This window comes from Salarias fasciatus, chromosome 17 (assembly GCF_902148845.1).
Source record: "Salarias fasciatus chromosome 17, fSalaFa1.1, whole genome shotgun sequence".
Lineage (NCBI taxonomy): Eukaryota > Metazoa > Chordata > Actinopteri > Blenniiformes > Blenniidae > Salarias > Salarias fasciatus.
Window position 1 is genome coordinate 11,788,695 of NC_043761.1, and position 21,078 is coordinate 11,809,772.

The 21,078-nt window shown below is 44.2% G+C and overlaps 1 protein-coding gene across 6 annotated transcripts in view; it reads left to right on the plus strand.

Moving 5' to 3' along the window:
* Nucleotides 1-21,078, plus strand: part of wnk1b (WNK lysine deficient protein kinase 1b) — a 76,179-nt gene that overhangs the window by 25,354 nt on the left and 29,747 nt on the right. For all 6 annotated transcript variants that reach the window (XM_030113040.1, XM_030113035.1, XM_030113037.1 and 3 more), the window contains exons 3-5: nucleotides 13,419-13,591; nucleotides 18,644-18,864; nucleotides 19,519-19,676. In XM_030113040.1, coding sequence (XP_029968900.1) covers nucleotides 13,419-13,591; nucleotides 18,644-18,864; nucleotides 19,519-19,676 — 552 coding nt within the window. The remainder of the gene's footprint in view (nucleotides 1-13,418; nucleotides 13,592-18,643; nucleotides 18,865-19,518; nucleotides 19,677-21,078) is intronic.

A 21,078-nucleotide genomic window follows, 5' to 3' on the forward strand; every position in this document is an offset into this window, starting at 1 on the left:
TGTGTACTCGTGCTTTTGTGTGTTTTTTAATACGAGCCAGAAAGTCTACTGGAGGCATTTGTGTTGACATTGCCTCTTTTTTTCCTCCTTTGACATTCACCCTCTCTTCTCTCATTGGACAATTTTTCCTTTTTTTTTTTTTTTTTTCTAATGTTTGAGTTTGTTTTTCCATCTTTTGGACCAATTAGAGTTTTCCACAGTAATATTTTGCTTGTATATCTTTTTACAGGAAAATCACCATGCTGTCGCTGTAGTTCCTTTACATGTACCTTTCCAAAGCACACCAGTTTTCACTGTTTACTTTTCCGCCTTATCGATACACAGCTGCATGCCTGTTGATTTATCTTGAAATTATATAACAGTTATCTCTCTGTTAGCAGCTCATTTATATGTCTGACACTTGCTGCATGCTGTACTGCTGTTTGCTTGCTGCGTCTTTGGGTTCTTGGTGACTTGGACACGCTAATCTTTTATCTAGAAATTCTTACCTGAAGCATTCAAAGCGCTTCTATGAAGGATTAAAAGGAGTGTTAATCAGGCTGTCTTTGTTCCTTGACCTGATTTTGTTGTTTTAAGCCATGCTTCAGAAAATATTATAAAATACCTCACCGTGTTTGTTACAGTCGCTGCTCTTTCTCGCCTTTTAGCCACAATAAGTGAGTCAGCTATTGTACAGGTCTGTGTAAGTCTAATTGTACCCAGATGCACTTTGTGATTAATTGTACTGTTTCCTTCGAGAGGCAGCGGAGCTGTACATTATTGTAATTATCCTGTTTCTCTGCACATTACAAAGTCTGCCAACCATTATGCCAAAGAAGAGCCAGCTGAAATAACAGGCTCACCAAGCTTTTGGTCAGGACCTTGACTGATTTACAGGTTAAACACTGCCGGGACATGCTTTGTAAAATTAGCTTTTTAGTTCTAGTAATATTAAAGCATTTGTTCCTAAGGTTAATTTTTTGGTATGCACAGTTTTTGATATAGGTATTCACGGTGGATCTCTGAGCAGTATGCAAAACAACTGATTTTCATACTATGTTTGAGGAATTAGGCAACTTTCCATCCATACGTACTCACGTTCACACTTATGGGTAATTTAGTCATCATTTAACCTCAGACACATGTTTTCAGACTGCAGAAGGAAACCAGAGTCCCTGAGAAGCTCGACAAAGAATCCGATGGGAAACTTGGTCGCTGTGACACATGAGTGTTAACTCCACATCACTGCGCCGCTGTTTTTCCCATGTGATGAACTAGATGTATCAGAAAATATGAAAAATGCCTGTTATGTATTCATGAGTGTTGTAACTCTCCGCTCATTCCATAGTCCATCCGCCCGTCCATCTTCGACACCGCTTCATCCAGCTGAGAGTCATGTGGCGCTGGTCCTGGGCTGACTCTGTACAAAGGCGTGATAGATCCTGAGGGGTCACCAATCCATCACGACACTCACATGCACATATATAGGGAATCTTTAGTCACAAACTAACCTCAAAGGAAGCTGGGCTAACTGGAGAAACTTTCTACAAGGCAAGAGTGACGAACACCACTCTGCCGCGCAGCCTTATTCCTTATCTTTTTAAAGTAGGGAGAAACTAAAAATTGGATTAAGTGGTTGTACTGGAGCATTAAGAACAAACCCTCTTTCGTACCTCATTATCTGAAACAATGTGAGACACGCTCAGGCTGAACAGAAGTAATAACGGCAGTTGCTTTGTGAATAAACCTTTACCGTTTCGTCCTTTGTTAGGGCGTCTTTGTTAAAAGTTTTCATCCGGGTTATCTCGATCTAATAGTTGGCTTGGGAAAAGTTGGTTATATTGTCTGTGAATTGGTTTAGTCGTCTCATTAGTGGGACTTGGTTGTCATTATTACACTTATCCTTCCGGAGAACGAGACTCATTGAGGAGTTATACAATTCTGCCATTGTCTCAATTGACAGCTCATTATCACCCCTCCCACCGCCTTCAGTCTCTCCACTGCTTTTAGCCCGCAGCCCCTCAAATCCCTTCCTCCAATGTCTTCGCCACTACCTCCAATTATTCTCTTTCTTCCTCCAAACTTCTTCTTTTGTTCCCGTTTCCATGCGCCATTAACGTTTGACTCAACTTTGTTCTCACCTTTCTTTTCTCACCGTCTCATGCTGCTCTAAACTTTAACCCAAAGAACAAGAATGGAGTCATGACGCGACGTTTTCGCTGAAAGGGTTAAAAATTGTGTTGTGATATAATATTTGTTACATTAATTTCAAAAGCCTGTGTAAAAAACTCAGACTTGGTTTGAGAAAGGTCTCCTCAGGCTGGGCCGTAATCCTCTGAAATCCACCATGGATACTCCAAACAGTAAACGATTGATCAGAGTTTTACCCGATAAAAAGTCATTGTGTGGTCCCAGAGCTGTGTCGCAGCTCGGGGGGCTCCTGTCTTTCCAAAGGTTAAATACTGCTATTCTTTTTATAATGGATCCATGCATGTAAAGATTTTCTGGTTTCGTTTGTGTGATCATCTCGTGGTTGCATTTTATTTTTACTTTGTTTACGAAGTTTTGTCTCTGTCACCCTAATCACTTCTTGACCTTCTTCAGCCGAGTCGGATCTTTAGCTGTACAGAATATAAATTACAACTAGAATAACTTTTCATTCATCAACAGCCTTGAGTTTCCTCGACAAAGGCAGCGTGTGTTCCTTAACTGACTCAGTGCTTGTGACATTGACGTCTCAGTCTTTTAGCCGGGCTTTACTTAGACAGACAGGCACCTCTGCAGTAACTCTATATGTGTGTGTGAGTGTGTGTGTGTTCAGATATTGCATCATTGTGTGATATAATCCCACCTCTTTTCCTGCTCTCTTACCCTCCTTTCCCCCATCTCTTCTCCTCTCTCCTCTGCAGCAGTTTGTGTTTTTGGCTCGTCTTCAGCTGTCAAGGAAACCGTGATTGAAACCAGAGGGTTTTGGGGCAGAAAATTCTCATCTGGTTTTCTTAATATTCACTGCTGAAGTCAGTGAATACTCAGATAAACCATGTCTTTCTCGCTGTTATTGTGAAGTCTTGCCGAAAAAAGGCGAACTCTGCGTGGAATAATTCAGCATTGTCGTCCCAACAGGAAATACATCACAGGACAAAAATGCTCATTTCCTTTTCCTGGAAGTTTACTTCCACCATTACGTCTGTACTCACACCTCCGCCTCGTTTTTTGTTTTGTCGGCCACGTGCGTCCATCTGTAAGCACATCAGAACAATTTTGTCTGTTCCAAAATCAACAAAGAAAGAAACAGAAAAAACAGAAAAGAAAACTTGCTATTGTCCAGGTGTTCTCGTGTGTGTGTGTGTGTGTGTGTGTGAGAGAGAGAGGCTGTCTTAGAAAGCAGAAAGAAGAAAAAAGTACATGAAGAAAAAAAAAGTACAAGAAAAAGTAGGCTAATGTCTTGAAACAGTGTGCGCTTCGGCACTAACAGACTCTCATCTGGAACAAATTAACCCCAAAACCTGCATGTAGCAAAAACCACGGTCACTCGTCAGAGAGACCAACTGATACACACACACACACACACACACACACACACACACACACACACACACACACACACACACACACAGAATGGCATTTTTGGCTGCTGGCTCCGCTGGAGCCCGTCCACTCGTCTGTGGTGGATTGCTCTAGTTTCTGTTGCGCGGCTCTATCGGTAGCCTGTATCTGTTTAACTTCTCTGGTTACCCTGTCAGAGCCGCTGCCTAAATCAGTTCCTCTGCCTCCTCTCAGCTCGCCAGCTGCAGAGGAAATATAGGCCGCTGTGAGGGAAGGAAAAGGGCAAAGAGGCAGAGGAGAGGACACTCGAGAGTAAAGGAGGGAGGGAGGAAGGACGAATAGTCAATGACACTGAAGTTTGGGTTTTTGAATGTTGCTCTCGTTAATTCTCATTGACCTCCTTTTCCAGTCATTTCCAGTTCCTCTTGTCTCATTTCCTCTCATCTTTTTCCCATCTGTTCTTTTTCTCTATGTTGACACGAGCTAATCCCCCTTTTCAGTTGATTGTATGGATCGGAGCTGTGGGGTTGTGTGTGTCTGTCTGTTTATGCATGCATGCGCGCAGTTTTTACAGTGCGCGTATTCACTTCAGTGCATTTTTGAATGTGTGTGTGATTGTCTGTGTGTTGGCATGTGTTTCTGTGTATCCGCCGTAGAAACTCTAAAACCCATCATACCGTCACTTGGTGTGTTTGAAATCTGCATGTAAACACAGTTTCTAAAGTACTGCGCTCGGTGTGTGTCGGATGGGTCAGATCTGGAACTAAAACTGAAAGAGTAGTTTTTTAACTGCTTGCTGCTCCCACATGTGTAAACTCCCAAGTGTGTGTGTGTGTTTGTGTGTGCTGTCTTACAGTATTATTGTTTCTGGTTTGATTCTGGCTGTAGTCTAGTCAAGTCAGCTGGACCAGTAGTGTGAAAGATGGCAAAATGTTAGAGGAATTGTGAGAAATATACATTTTTACATTTAGAAGTTGACTACTTTTTTAAGTACTTTAGCAGATTGATTTCATCCGGCTTTGATTGTATTTGCAGCCTGGCATCCTTCCTCCTCTGCGCCTTCAGTTTTCTGTTAATAGATTTCCTGGCTCAACGCCACCTGTCACACAGTGGAGGGGCACGCACTTGGACAGTGGAAATGTGATTTGTTTCGTCCATCCTCTCACATGCCAACACGTCCCCGTGCTGAAACACAGGGACGGGATGATGCCCGCTCACTCCCAAATGGCGTAAATGGCCGAAGTCGCACCCTCTGAAGGAGCGTCGTTGCTCCAAAAAGCTGGTTTTGACTCAGCTTCTTCCATGTAGGTGAAGAGGAGGCTAAATCAATTCAAAATTGTTGAATTAAGAGGCGTCTTGTCTTCGATTTGCAACTAACCGACTGCTTCATTAGTGCGTCCTCTTTGTTTACAGCAGTGTGTTGGACACACGATGTGCTGCTACGTGACTGAATGCCAGCGGCCGCCGATGCTCTTTAAAGCGAAACCTGAGATGCGCTGATGCTCGTCTTGGGCGTTAATATCGGAGGCCCACAATTAATGGAGTGCAAAGGGATAGTCCTCTCAGATTATGTAACAGTTTTATCTGGGACAGGCCTTCGTCCTTTCCCTCTGGCCGATCCTGACCCTCTGTTAGATCACTGCTTACTGTAACAGTGCGAGGACCTCCACTTAAGACGTCATTTATGCCCCGTGGAATTCGGGCAACACGCAAAATCACACACAGACTGCAGACATGGAGGTATAAGGTTTCTTGGTAATGAGCTCCCGCCAGTAGCATCTGTTGGTGTTTTAGTAGGCTTTAGCAGGGATTTTATCCGTGATCCTTCGACAGTCTAACGGATGTTTCTTTTGTTTCGCAGCCGTGCAAACATGCTAAACAGAGCTATTGTACGGTTAACCCCTCCAGTAGCAAAATACGATTTAAAGGTCTGAGTGAGGAGACTATTTTGGAAAGGATCGTGTCCATCAGCGTATCGCTCTGTGATCTGTTTGTTTATGATGTGTTAACAGAGAGGCAGGTGGACTTAGGCTATATTAAGACTGTAACCTTTTGCACGCTAGTAACCCCCCCCACCCCCATACACACATGCGCACGCACACACGCACACGCTGATCACGCAGCAGCCCGGCGCGTCGTCCTCCTCCTCTGCAAAAGGGGTCAAATCCTTCAAAGTTCAAAGGCTCATTGGTTCCCTCAAGGAAAACCGGGAATGCTGATATATGGCGATCGTTACGTTTCAGCGTCTCAGGTTTCAAGCTAATCTTCGTCTTACATCAAAGAACGTTTTATTGTCCAATCAATCAAACGAGACCTCCAAGATAAAAATAACAGTTTAACACAGTGCTGCTTGTTTTTCCTGCAGACCAACATGCATGATGTATGTTCAGAATCAATGCCTCCAAGCAACTTTTGTAGAAACGAACTCTTTCATATGTTTTTGCATCTCTCTCTCTCCCCGTCTCATGCATGATCCTATCTAATTTGTTACATTCAGAGGAGATGACTGTGATTACAGCGCTTCCAAATATTTATCCATCCAAGATTGCTGCTGATATTCTCCTAGTGATACTCATGCACTAACAAAGCTCAAACAAACAATAGAAAATCCTTTTGATGTGGTCAGTGGGGACCTGTTCACTGTTATCCTCACATGCTTTTATTCCTTGTTTTTCCTGAAGTAACCACAAAAGAAGCCATTGTTGATTGCTGACTCAGTCAGAGCTATAAACAATGAATAGATTTATTAATGTTCTGGGATGGATTGGCTCAGCTGATTTGGGATTGGACATTACTCTGGTATTGGATTATCAGCTTCACAGTGATCAGACACACGTGTCAGATACAGGACTCTAATTGCTTGCATTTTTGTCCTTTCTTTGTCGTTTTTGTCCTGTGGAGCACCTTAAGCGTCACTGTTTCATTCATTACACTCAAAGACTTGACATTGTTTCGGGTGTAAAGAGGGTTTTTTGCCTCTTGGCATGCTGTTCAGGATTAACACTTTGGATGAAGGGATTTTACACCCTTAGTTTCACTCGTTATCCTCAGATTTCCTCTTATTACGGTTGGATCAGGACGGCTAAATCAAGTGGGCAAATCATAGGAGGCGGGAGGAGTCCATGTTTGAAATCCATCCTGCTTGTTTATCAAGTCGGGCCACTGCATTAGCAGCGCAGAGAATGTAAAGAACGATGAAGCAGCGAGGAGGCAGGGAAAGGGCAGTGGTGATGAAGCGTGACCGGCAGAGCAGAGGGTAATGACCGGTGCGTGCTGTGCGTGTCGGTCTGCGTTGGCCTGCGTCGTGCAGCCGAGCACAGAGGGCCGAGACAATGGTGTGCGCAGTGAGTGGCAGGCTGAGATGGCACCTATTGTTAACACTCATGACTATACAACATGAGCACACACACACACCCCTTGTTATTGAGGCCCGTCCCAGTGAATGAGTTTGTTTGTAACGCAGGCTACAACGCAGACAACGGCAAACGCAACCGTCAATATGTCTCTCCCATAGACAAAAAGTTAACCTAAACTTTAAAACTGATAAGATGCCCTAAAAAGAAGCATTTAGAGAATCGCCGCGCATAACTATTTCCATATTTTTTGAGGGGAACAACAGATTTGCAGCCACATCTAGGTCAATACACACACACATGGCCCTGGTTACTGCAATATGTAGAGCAGTGATTGATGGGAAACCAAAAACCACTGAAATAGGAGGAAAGATGGGGGGGGGGGGGGGGGGGGGGGGGGGGGGGGGGGGGGGATGTCAGGGAAACAAAAGGGTGAGAGGCAGTCATATAAAGACAAGTGGGAGGAGAATGAGCTGACAGAAAAGGGTTAAAGCAAACACACGGCGGTTTATAGAATTGCAGTGTAGAGTCTAAAGTTGGTGTTTTCAGGGCACCAAGCAAAAAACGTCTTGATGAGATCAGTGAGAGAGCCCACTTTCTCTCCTCATCTGACTTTTACTGGAAGTTATTTCTCGTCTTTTCAGTCATTCTTATTCAGAACAGATGCTCCCTCCCATTTTCTCTCTCTCTCTCTCTCTCTCTGTCTGGGTAACCAGAACAAGCTGCGGTAAGGATCCTGTCGAGGTTTTGGTTTGTGTGTATGTGAGTAAAAACACATGCACGTGTACGTCCCCTTGTGTTCACGTCTCTGAGAGATGAAGGTGTGCATGTGTCCCAGGGGGGTTGTGGTTCTTTGCAGGAGAGCGTTTCCAGAGCGCGGGGGGTCCGAGAGGGATCCTAATGGGACACACCAGCCCCTGCTATGGGCTCTTTACAGTATAGAGAAACAAAAAAGCTCATTCACTCAGCCAAGAAGTAATTAAGATTTACAGATCCCGATTTCGCTCTCCGGTTACAGACTTACATTCCTCAAAATTTGGGTCAGGACTCAAAGGCCGATCAGAAGAAAATCAAATTGGGTCAGAAACACATCCTGTAGACGTCGAATGAAGCACTGATAGTTCAGCCGCCCGCTTTAGGGTACAGTACATGTGTTGCAAGGAAAATGTCTGAAAAGATCTCGCTGTGATTCTCAAAGTCAGACTTCAAGTTTTAAAGTGAAGCTGAATACTTTACAGAGAGATTTCAAGCCAGATCTGTCAAAATATATAATCTGTGTCTTTAGCCCAGAGTTTTCTTGGAATTGATCAACCACTTATCTTACATTGATATCTTAAGGATTCTTCTATTTTGTATACCACTTTATCCAATTCATGATTGTTTGGAGCTGGAACTGGAAAAACAATGGAGACTCCACAAACTGGACCGGAACCGGGATAACTGATAGTGCGGCCCTGTGTCAAGGATGACCTACCTAAAGTTTTCATTTTGGCAGGATTATCACACATTATAAACTCAGCACTATGAGCCATAATGCACTTTACTTTTTATTTGGAGACTTTCCTGCAATTACAGAGTTATTGCTTCACAGGAACATGCCAGTTTTTGTTGAACTTGCCCAAGTTTTCCACTATAATACTGGATCATAAAAACTGAACTTCTGGGTGATTTAATTAAAAAAAAAAAGAGCAAAGTTTACCTTGTAATTCATTTTATTCTGAAAAGGTATTGGAAATATTGACTTTTTTTCATAGATATGGCCTGTGGTCATTACTGCTGTAGTGTCAGTGGTGTAATCTTATAGTGTGGCGGCATGAAAGGAAAATCACTTGCAGATGTTTCTCGATGCTTTTTTGGTAGTTTAAAGGCCTTTAGTTGTAAAGGTCCTCAATACGGGGCACAAGTAGCTGCATGTAAAAATGTCGTCCAACTGCGAGGGATGAGAGGGTTAATGATGCTACATAGCAAAACAATATGCTGCTGGATTTTGTTCCTTTTTTCCTTTGAATCATCTACAGATTTTCTCGATCTCTCGATTCTCTTGCGATTGGTACACTGGTTACATGTTGTTTATTTTAATCAAATCCCTTCTTGGTTGGTTTAAAAAAAAATTTTTTTTCCTCCAAACAAAATGACTTCAAAAAGACAACCAAAACCAATTATTATGTTTATGCTTCTGCTTTGGTTCCCAGAGAAATGTGGCACTTTTGAGAAATATCCTCCCTTTTGGGAGTGATTGTAGTGTCGTTGTCAAAACTACAGTTTACATGGTCTTTTTGTGCATATGTTTTTCCTGGTATTGTGGTTTCCTTTCACAGCACTTGAAGTTGATTGGTCCAGTCTCAAAACTTGCTCTCGAGGTCATTGATGACTCCAAATGTCCCATGGGTTTGAGTGTGTGAGTGTGTGTGTCCGCCATATCTGTCTGAATGTGATGGACTGTTCTGACCTGTATCCTTCCTTCACCCAGCGTCAGATGGGATCGGCTCCAGCCTCCTGCGACCCTGACTTGGATTAAGCGATCTAGAACAGGAAATAAATTTTATAGTGGACCCTGCAGTTACAGCGCTGTCATTTGAAGTACGAAGAGTTTTTTCCTTTTTTTTTTTTTTACCAGCTCTCGTTATGAGATGCTGTCTGACTCCATGTGGGCCTGTGTGAGAGCTGCTGTCTGATTCGGATGCAGCAGACCAGAGAAGCCCAACGCAGACGATCGCAGAGTGTTTCAGCCACGGCGGGACGTCCAGACTCGACGAGCTGATCGGACGGTGTCGGCTTTCAGCCTCTCTGCAGGAAACTGTACAATACTGTAACACTGCAGATTGTGTTTCAGCCAGCCAGCCTGTCTGAGTGCCTCACTTGCCCTGTGGATGTATGACTGCATCCATGTGTGTTGTTGTCCTTAGCTGGCTGTTACGGGACATAAATAGGACAGACAGGTTTAGATGTATAGGGATGTTTAGGGGGCATCTTTGAAGTTCTCATGCAAGCTTGGAGAAACACAGTGAGCGTGCACAGCTGGAGGATTACAGAGTGAGAAGTCCTTATGTTGGAGAGAAGTGTGGGTGTGAGTGTCAGATAAGAGAAGAAGGCTGCAGATTTGAGTGAATAGACATGTCTTGCTGAGGTGTGTGTGTGTGTGTGAGAGAGAGAGAGAGAGTGAGGATATTTTTGAGTCTGACAAACTCGAGTCCCATGATGTTTTGAAGCTCGGAGGGGAAGAGAAGGGATGGAGAGAATGAGGGAGGGAAGGGGAGGGATCAACTCTCAACAATAAGACTTATGTACGATTGATGAAATAATTTTTTTTTAAATATCCACATCCTGACAACAATTTCTGGCTTTTCTTATCAGCTCTTCTGTTAAATATGGCTTGACTGGCTCCACTGTTGCCTCTGCTGTGTGTGTGCGTGTGTGAGAGAGAGAGGTGTGTGTAACCACTTATACACGAGAATGAAAAAGGAAACATTAATAATGGATTAGTGAGCTCCCTCAGACTTGCTGTCTGCTTTCTGCACTCATGTCCGGGGACATACTACTACGCACAAACACAATCGCGTTTCCAGTACCTCCAAAGACGTTGCGTTGGTTTGGAGACGTAGAGAAATTACTCTGACCCTCACCAGTGGCGTTTACCTGTGTCCCGAAAACAAGTGAGATGTGAAAAAAAAATGAAGTAATCTTGAGGGAGGTGTCCTGACGGTAAGATATGTGTGTTCAGGGTCTTTTCTAAGTGCTGCTGGGAAGTGGAATATTCTCTTCCAGGCAGTCAGGTGGCCAACAGCTCCTGTCATGTGACCGTGAGACCATGTGATCATGATAGAAACAAGGCATAGGGGGAGTGAGGCAATGGCCTGCTGGACACACACACACACACACACACACACACACACGCGGATGTTTTTGTGTGTCTGTTGGTAATGGGCCATCATCGGGGAAATGCTTTCTGCAGGATGAAGGGATAAGCTGTTACAAGCCACAACACGTGCACACGCGCAACGTGCACTTGGCACTCCGGAGGCTTTCAGACAACCTCTTCTTCTCCGTCTTGATGTGTGTGTGTGTGTGTGTGTGTGTAAGTCATATGATATGGATGAGGCCCCGGGTTATACAATATGACAATATGAGCTCCTCACCTCAGAGATGGTCCTAATCTCCGACGCGGCTTACAAGGATTTCTAATAGCTTCATAACAGTTCGGCAGACTTACGTGTCGCGACCTCAATATGCTGAATAGTTGATTATTTGGATCCATGGCTCGTCGTCGCCGTGGCTCATGAGTGTTCTGCGGCTTTAAAGGTTTTGAATGATTTATGGCAAGTGCCCTCCTTGTCTCTGATGTGTTGCAGTAATGCACTAAATCCTTTTATTTTGCTGGATTCAAGTTGAAAGCTAAAATAAAACAATGTGAGGCTTCAGAAAAAAAGATCCAGCGTGTTTTATAAGAGACGTCAGGATGTTGTTAATGTTCTGGACGAAGACAAAGAGTTGAACTGGAGTCAAGGTACCCTTATTGGACCTTTTTTTGTTTTTTTAACTGGTAACCATAGAGATAATCCTCACAACGTTACGGAGAGTAGGTGTTTAACCTCCAACGTCTCATCTTGCGTCACCTTAAATCTGCTGCTGCTCTGTTTTTTTATGAAATCCCACAATCTCCTTTTTGGCCTCCCATGTTTATTTTGTCCTTCTACAATATTTACACACAGTCACAAGCAAGCTCTGAAGCACTCCTGCTGCTCTTTCCACGCTCGTCTGGGGAGCGATCTGTCTGTTCACTTTGCTGTAATTTCATCCTCTAAAAGGGTCACACATTATGAAACCCTGTGGATTGCCTCCCAGAGTGCAAATTTCCATTTGTTCCAGGTTAGATCAGATCAGATCATCTCTTTGTGGATTTTTTTGGTTTTTCCACATCTGCTGCAGCGTTCTTCAAACAGCAGCTGGGCTGTGGTGACTTTTCATTCAAAGTGATCATCCTCATGATTGATGATGATTTTAATCCTAATTGAGACGACTCAACAGTCTCCACTCACAAAGTCACTATCACAGCTTTGTAGCTCCAACTAGTGGTTGACAGCAGCACCGATTGCGTTTAACCAGATAATTTTTCTGATTGAATAGCAAGAGGATGGACATTTAATGGTTTAGCCGACTGATCCATGCACATCCATCCTCTGAGAGATCGTTTGTTTGTTCCTAAATCCTCAGTGTGTCAAGAATCCCTCACCATTAATTTAGTTTATTTTTAGGGCCGTGTTGTGCCGAATGTGTCATCTACGGTTAGCTGGAGAAAAAAGGAAGTAGGCCTTTACATGCACACACGCACACACACACAGGGCCGCACAAGCTCAACACACACTCTCAAATTACTCCGTAAAAATGTCCAAATGGCCAGAGAGAATTCTAATGAATCATTAGCCCTTTCTTCACTTCAAGAGCTGACATGACAGTAAACATGCAAAACGGGCAGCTAATTCGGATGCATTGACACCAGTACACCCGCGTTCTTGCACATGCACACACTCATGCGTGGTCCCAATCCTTTACGAGCGCTGACCCATCGGGTCGAGCCGGAATGCCCATTAAACTGCGTGGAGGACTTCTCTTTTCCTAGAAGCTGGCCGTCCTCAGAGCAGAAGAATGCGGACTGTAGCTTTCCTTTCATAGCTTTATTGGTCAGGTTCTTACTGGGCGGCTGCGACCACAGCAGATAAAAGACCCATTTAAAGCCGGGTGTTAATGTTATGTACTGCTAGTCGCATCTCCACAGCAAAAATGAGAGGAGGACAAGATTTAAAGTGATCTTCAGCTTCACCTCAGGCTCAGAATAGATTAGAAAAGCAAGCTTGTGTACGGAGGTTCGCAGGTTACAGGTTACAGCAGCCTCCAGACTCTGCATCACTGCAGAAAGTTTATTTCATTAGCTGTTTAATTGCTCTCTGTTTGTACAAGTGGAGGAACCTGCCTGTCAGTAATGAGAAAAAAGAAGACGCAAACATCTTTCTGCGACTCAGTTTTGCCCCACTCGTAAATTTAAATGTTTATTTATGAATCTCTTTTATCACTCAATCATGAAGTGATCAAAAGCAGAGGGAGCAGAATCCAGCTTCAGTCACTCCAAATGAATGTTGGTGGTTTCTCTGAGTTCAGATGAAAGGATTTACTCTCATGCCCAGTCTTTTTTTACAACAGAATTTTCTGATCATATTAGGTTTCAAATGTAATCTGTTTGTATGTATTTTATGTTTGAATGCCCAGAGCCCTTTGTATTTGTTGCTATGTTGTCGGTACATGGTTTTAAGTTTCTCGGAGCTTCAGTTCCCATGTGTTGATTAGCCGATTGTCTAAACCCATCAAAACCTTCTCCCTTTTTGATTCCCTTGTAATTGCCCTGGCTGTAATCAGATCATAATATTGATCTAGCTTGGCTTCTTTGGGAAAACATTTCTTCCCTCCAGATTTCGAACATACAGCGTGTTGTTTGTGTGTGTCTTTTACATAAGCATTACTAATTCTCCCCTTCTGTCCCATGTGCAGGACCGTAAGCTGTCCAAGTCGGAGCGTCAGCGGTTCAAAGAGGAGGCCGGGATGTTAAAGGGTCTCCAGCATCCTAACATTGTCCGCTTCTATGACTCCTGGGAGGGACCCTGCAAAGGAAAGAAATGCATTGTTCTCGTCACGGAGCTCATGACATCTGGCACGCTGAAGACGTGAGTGCAGGAGTGTTACGTGAAATTTCCACGTTTTGAGTTTCACCGTCTTGTATGCTCATCTGCTTTTTTTAGAGCTTTTTTTTTTTTTTAACCGTCTGGACAATAGGATTGGTTCAGACACTCAGCCCCTGGAGACAATTTCCAAAATTCCCCTTTTCTTCTTCTATACCACTTAATCCAGCTTAATGGTGTGAGGATCTGGAGTTGATCTTGGCTGATTATGGGTAAAAGGATACACCTTGGACAGGTCACAAATCCACCACAGAGAGAAGCACGTTCGTTTCAGTTACATATTTTTGGACTGTGGGAGCAAATTCAAGAGCCTGCATAGAAAACAGCACACACGCAGGGAGAACATGCAGCTTCCACACTTAAATGGCTTTAAGCCCACCCAAAAACACCTGGGTGAGTTTTTCCACTAGAGGGAGGAGTGCTAACCACTCCAGCGCCTGTCCAGCCCCTCCCAAAGTTACAAAAAAACAGCATCTGGATACAAAAATATTTTATCAGCCTGTTATCACGTGCAGCAGCAACCTTTCTTTCCTGCTTCTGAAGAGCTGTGCCGGTAAAGATCATGACTCACCTCCAGTTTTTAATGAAATGTTAGAATTACACACACTCTCTCACACACTCACATCTGTGTCATCCTCTTTGCTGGCACAAAAACATGCTTTTTGTGTGTGTGTGTGTGTGTGTGTGTGTGTGTGTGTGTGTGTGTGTGTGTGTGTGGGTGTGTGTGTGTGTGTGTGTGGGTGTGTGTGTGTGTGGGTGTGTGTGTGTGTGTGTTGAAGTGGCCCTTCACACGATCAGGCTCCGCTGTCACAAAAGTGTTTTCCCAGCATTTTGTCTTTCAGCTCTCACAGACAGTGCAGTCTGAAGAACCACAAGGAGGCTATTTTCTGTATGACAAGCTGTGCATCTGTAGACGCACCGCAGGCGTCTATCAGTCTCGGTGTCCCCCCCCCCCCCCCCCCCCCCCCCCCCCCCCACACCCCCCACACACCCAAAACGGACTGCAGAGAACTGATGCGCCTATCGCTGTCATTGTACATACCGTGACTGAATGGACGGCCTCTCTGCCGGCTGTGAATGCGAACGCGACGGTCGAGCTCGTGACACAATAAAAAATAAAAAAAAGGCGAGCGCGGGGACGGGTGGCACGCAGCCCGCCCTGTACAGTGTACCGTGGGACGTCAGCCCACCTGCCAGCTGCTGCCTCTGCTGCAGATTCCTCTCATTCCTGCCCGGTGGAGGGTCGACGGAAACTGACCAGACTCACTTTTACAGTCTAAGTGAATGTGACTGATAGATTCACACACAGTTACATGACCAGATAAATATATAATACGGTCATGAATGCAAAATCAGTGACACTGATGGCACACTGGTGACCTACCTACCTTTGACCACAGAGTGAGAGAATCAAGTCAGTGATATAGTCCTGTCAATGACAGTAGCGCCCTCCACTGGAAGACTGAAAAAGCTTCCCAGAAAGGCAAAAAAAAGTTGTCCTGTAAGAACCTGATCTGCATTCTTCATTCACAACAGTGGAATAAACGAAAACACTCCCAGGGGTCATAGGCCTGCAGTGCTTGCGAGCAGTATATTGTGTTGCTACAGTGAGATCTTACCTAGATGGTTGAGGGAACATTTCTGTGCAAAATTTGCATGTTTTCCATGAGTTTACTCAAGGTTAACCAGGCTCACAATCCAAACACGTCGTGTGTCTCAGGTGTTAAGCCAGTAGTGGACTGATGATGGCCTGTCCACGGTGGATCTCGTCAGCTGGAATTTGGATAAAATTGCATTTCGAACCTGCAGCTTAGTTGTTGTTTCCATGATCAGTTTCCATTGTACAACTCCAAAATACCCATCATCACTTCGAAGGTCACGTCGTGTCAGACAAACGCCATTTATTCACATTAAGTCCTCGTTCTAAAGGCTCTTTCTGCAGTGCATTCATGTGCACTCACGAGCTGGATCAAGACTACTTGGGGGATTTGGCCGTCATCCAGATGAAGCCTCAGAAAGGAGCGGGACTGTTGTACTCCGCAGCGGTGGAAAAAGAAGAGAGGGATGACAAGAGGGGGAGGACTGATAGGGAGGGAGGAGAGATGGTGAGGATGGAAACGCTGGCCAGCAGGGGTACAGTTTATTACAAGCCCCTTATCTTTGTGTCTGTGAGAACGTGTGTGAGGAAAAGGTGAGGGACATGCCTGCACTGCTGCCACTGCCCTATCAGTGCTGACGCATTTGTTTTTATACCAGTACGAATTGTTTGTACAGCACAGATACAGTCGATACTTATATATCATACAGGTTTGTGTACTCGGGTATGAGTGCTGAAAAGAGAGCTCGGTTGAAAGCTTGCACGTCGGAGGGAGATGCTTTGTGCGGCGCTGCATGCCACAGGGTTCAAACTTGTCTGTCAACACCGCTGTGACTCCAGAATGGGAGTGAATGAAAGCAGAGGAGACAGGCGGGCTGAGCGGGTAGGTAAGAGGAAGGAAGATGAAGAGGGAGGAAGATTATACGAGAGGCGCAGCTCCACGGGAGGCATGTGAGAGATGAGTCACGGTAAAGAAAGGGAGTGGATGCGAGGAAGAAAAAGGAGGGGGTGGAGCATGTGATAAAATGAACACGTTTACATTTTTGAGGTATGTTCATTCCTAAAGATTACTTTGTATCTGTTAACACAGCAAAACGCCCTGCGAAAACATGTGAATCTACCCAGATTTATGAGGCTTCAAATGACATTTACAGTGTAACTTTTGTTATTTTGCGTCTTAACAAGGCACCGCCTTGACCAAACACTGTTGATGGATAACAAGCAGATTATTTGGTGTTGATATTTTACTTGCACTTCTTATGTATCAGTTTTTCAGCTTTACTGTAGTTGAGAAGGTGTTGAATTTGTAATATCTTAACATTTTGAAGTCACAAAAAAAAACTGCAACGCAACTACTTTTATTAACCACCAGCTGCACAAAACAAGCATGTGAATTCTGCAGAAAATGGCAAAAAAGTGACATGTATTGAAAAAAATACATGTTTTGCACCAGCTGTGTGAAACTCATTGAAGTTTCTGGAGAAACTAGAGGGGGTCAGACCAGTGCAATGACAGCACAGTGACGCACAAACATCCGCAGATCCAAGTATTTTAGTCCAAATACATAGAATTCATTGATGTAAATTTAATATCTTCAAAATAAGTGGAGTTTCAACATCATGCCAATTTTAAACTTTGCATCCGGGTGCAAAATACGGTGAAATGTGTCTTTGAATTCTGATGCAACTGGAAATGCAATGACTCAACTATGTGCACAATTGCTCCCTCCGGTCAGAGGCGTACAACTCCAGAGGGGAACGGACTTTTGATTTAGATCTGCTATGGCAGTGGAATCAGTAGATCACCCATTTATGAAGTGACACCTATTTATATAAGAAGAAAATAGACGTTTGTACTGTAGATGTTCCTGTGAAATAGGAGACTTCATTACTTCATGCAGTCGGTGGGGGGTGTCGAAGCAGACCGATACGTGATGCTCGGTACAGTTTGTGTCTGACTCGCTTCTCGTCAATGAAGATTTGCTTTCGCTGCATCATCAGAGCAGCTGGAGCTGCCAGAGACGCCGAAGCCAGACTCGCTCCAAAACAACAAGGGAGGGTGAGGAAAAAAAAAGCCAACTCTATTTGAGATAACAATATCTTTTTGTGTGCTGCTCAGCTGCCTGGTCTGTTCAAGTCTTGCATATTGAATTAAATGCTGTAATTAGATCAAAAGAAAGAGGGCAGATTTTTTTCTCCTTTTTTTTTTTAGCCCTTGAAACTAAAGTGCTTTCACAAACAGGAACATATAACTAAATGAAATCACCGTGACTGTGAAATAACACATCCCAGCATAAGCTAAAGATAATGAGTCATGGGCCAGTCGGATGATCAGAGGATGACTCAGGTGGATGCAGATTAGCGAAAATAGAAAAGACTGTGCATTGGGTTTAAATAATCGAAAGTGATAATCAGGAAAAATCAATGAGTTTCCCCAGCTTTTAAAGTTAATGAAGACCAAAGTTTTGTCATCAAATAATTGAATCTGACTGAAATCAGCAGCGTCATCTCGGCTACAGACAGCGTTTTGTTCTCGCTCTGCCCTCTGAGGTCAGTTCCCCCGACACTGACTCCTCTCTCTGGACCCCTGTGGCCGTCCCTCGACTTTCCTCCCACATTCCTGAGACCTAAAGGACCAGGTGGACTGACTCTCCGTCAGCCACAGGTGTGGATATGCGGATATCTGGCACGGTGTCAAAGGGCGCCTCCCTGCTCGCCCTCTCCGTTTATGCCGGGACGACTTCCAGACTCTCATAACTCTGAACAGGAACATGCAGCTTGACACTTAGGAAGACTGTTGTAAACTACCTGAGGGTGTAATCATACATTTAACTCTACCTTGTTCTCATTTATCAGGGAAATTCCAAGCTTAAAAAATAGTCTTCGTAGAATTTAATGACCAGTAGCAAGGCATTTGTACTTCATTACTACATGATTATTCATGTATTCTCTAATTGTTTTCTGAAACTTTTTACTTCATTGCATTTGAAACTTTTCTGTTCTGAATGGAGTTGTTGCTAATTTACTGTCACTTTCAATTCTAACTTGTAAATTATCTAAACAAACATGCGCATGAGTGTGTGAATCTGTACATGGATTTATTTGTATGTTTTCATGTTTGTATCTATGATCGTCTCATGAAAACTCATGGGTTTTTTTTTAACAAAGTTATATTTTAATTGAAGCCTTATCTCCATTTCTGCAGCTCTGTTATCTTGTTTCTCCATCCTCTGCCTCTCTGTGCTTTGATTTGGGGTATTTAATTCCCTCAAAAGATTTTCAGTGGTGTGTGGGAAGCAGCCTTCAGCCTCAAAAAGAATTCAGCTCATAGCTGTTGAGCCGTGATGCTGGAACGTGATTTGGAGCCACTTACAGAGAGACGTTTCTGTTTCGCGAACGGATTGTGCTTGTTTTTAATAGCGCAATTCCTTTGTCCCGCAGCTACCTGAAGCGCTTCAAGGTGATGAAGATCAAGGTGCTTCGCTCGTGGTGCAGACAGATCCTCAAGGGCCTCCACTTCCTGCACACCAGAGCTCCTCCCATCATCCACAGAGACCTGAAATGTGACAACATCTTCATCACGGGGCCCACGGGCTCGGTGAAGATCGGGGACCTGGGCTTGGCCACGCTGAAGAGGGCCTCCTTCGCCAAGAGTGTCATCGGTAGGACTGAAATTCAGGAACTATTCAAAAAAGGCTTAAGATTGAGGCTTCTAAAAGGTGGAATTAAGCTGTCTGGAAATGTGAGAGCCACATTTACAAAGAGCAGAGCTCCACCGCACGTGCACTCTGCTGACAGTGCTCACTCAGACTCACCAGTGGGGCAGCGGCGGCTCGTCGTCCTCGTCTGGCTCTCAGGAGCCTTTTCATGTCGCTGACCACAACTATTTCAGTGCTCCTGCGTTTTCTCACTCACGCAGAGTAAATGAGGGCGCATTCTTCTGCGCGCTTAAGGCTGGAATGATACGCTCGGTGAATCTCGCAGCTTCTTTGTAGTAATTAGACCAACCACAAGTATGTGGATGCATGCAGAAATCCACACACACTCTAAGAAAACAAATATGTGGTGCCAGTCAGTCACTTTGTGTTATCCAGCTGTGTTTTGGACTTTTTTTTTTCATATATATCTAAAGCCTTCAATCACCCAATTTAGGTGTGTGTTTATGATGTGTACTGACTTGATCATCATAGTTATTCAAGTGTGTTATTCAGTTTGAATGATTTTACGACATTGCAGGCAATAAAGAACATTACAGATTATTTATGAGACACTTCAAAGAAAATAATTGAAGTGTTTTCTTCTTTTTTTTTTCCCAGGTACTCCGGAGTTTATGGCTCCAGAGATGTATGAGGAGAAGTATGATGAGTCTGTCGACGTCTACGCCTTCGGGATGTGCATGCTGGAGATGGCGACCTCGGAGTACCCCTACTCCGAGTGTCAGAACGCTGCCCAGATCTACCGGCGAGTCACCAGCGTAAGTCCGCGTTCGGAGTGTGTGTGAGAGACAGCGACGCGCAGCAGAATGTGGAGACGCCAAGTTGTGACATCTCTCCGTCCACCTCGCCCTCCCTCCTCCCTCCCTCTTGTTTACAGACTGTAATAATAAGTTTTGCATGAGCTGCAGGAGAAGCAGTCACATGTTGGTGTTTTGGTGCTTTTCCTGCCTGCCTCTCAGGCGCCCGCCCGAGGAATTTAGGCTGCATTTTGTTCTCCACCAGTAGAGGGCGATACTCAGCAATCCTGAGCATCCATTCACATTTTATACCAGGCCAGTCAAACTAACATTTAATCTTAAATAAGAAGCAGAAGAGTACTGATTCCCATCGATGGCGGACTCAAACCAGGGACCATCCCACTGTGACATGAGAGCACTACCCACTTCACCGGCGCTGTGCGGCCCACGCCTGTTTGTGTCAGGTTGTTAAAAAGGCCTTCTCCGGGGATGTTTTATGTGTTGGCCTTGAGGTGCATTAACCCTGGAGCGTGTGAGTGGTTTCACTTATCTCTGAGAGGAGGTTGAAAATAAGTGCTTGTGCAAAAAAACGAGACACTGGAAAAAAGCTCTGAATGGCCACAATGAAAAACACTGAATTATTCCCGTATAAGCTTTACGCAGGTAAACACAACAAATCCCTAATAATTAAAAAAAATGACTAGAAATCTTTTTTTTTTTCTATTCTCATCCCTCTTTGTTGCTGTAGTCCAGCCATTATCCTTCTTGTCATTTGTCCTTCGCTGCTGCTCGTCACCTCAGTATGTTGCCGGAGCGCCGCTCCGTGGCTTCTTCATCTGGTCCCGGCTTTTGGGGGGGGAGTTCCTCTTGCGGGTTTTATCTTGAGTAGTTTGGTTTCCTGCCACAATCCAATAACACGCTTCCGAGGTGAACTGGTTACTGTAAAAGCGAAATGATTACACACTGTGGTATATTTAGCTTGTGGGAGCAAATGGGGGAAACAAAAAAGAAAACCTTTTCGCTGAAATACTTGTCTGTAAAAGTAATTACCAGAAGTATGTTATTACTTTAGGATGAGTGGGATGTCCTCATTGAAATTCTGAGTGAACATGGTTCATCTCAGCTCGCCTCACCAGAATAATTACCTGCGTGGTACTTTTTCTACTTTTTTTTTCGTGATTAGATGCTTCAGCCTAAATTCTCATTCAAATCCAGAAATATGAAATCCTCTCGGTGCGGCTGTGCGCCGTCACACCGGCACTTTCAAAATGAAAGGATTTGGATTAAGATCGTCTCTTAACTCACACGGGAACGGATCCGCCCTCCGTCTCTCTGTCTTCTCTCTGTCTCCGGATATCGCAATTTAATTTATGAGGCTTCACAGGCGGAATAAATTCAGACGGTGTGTTTCAATCCATATGTC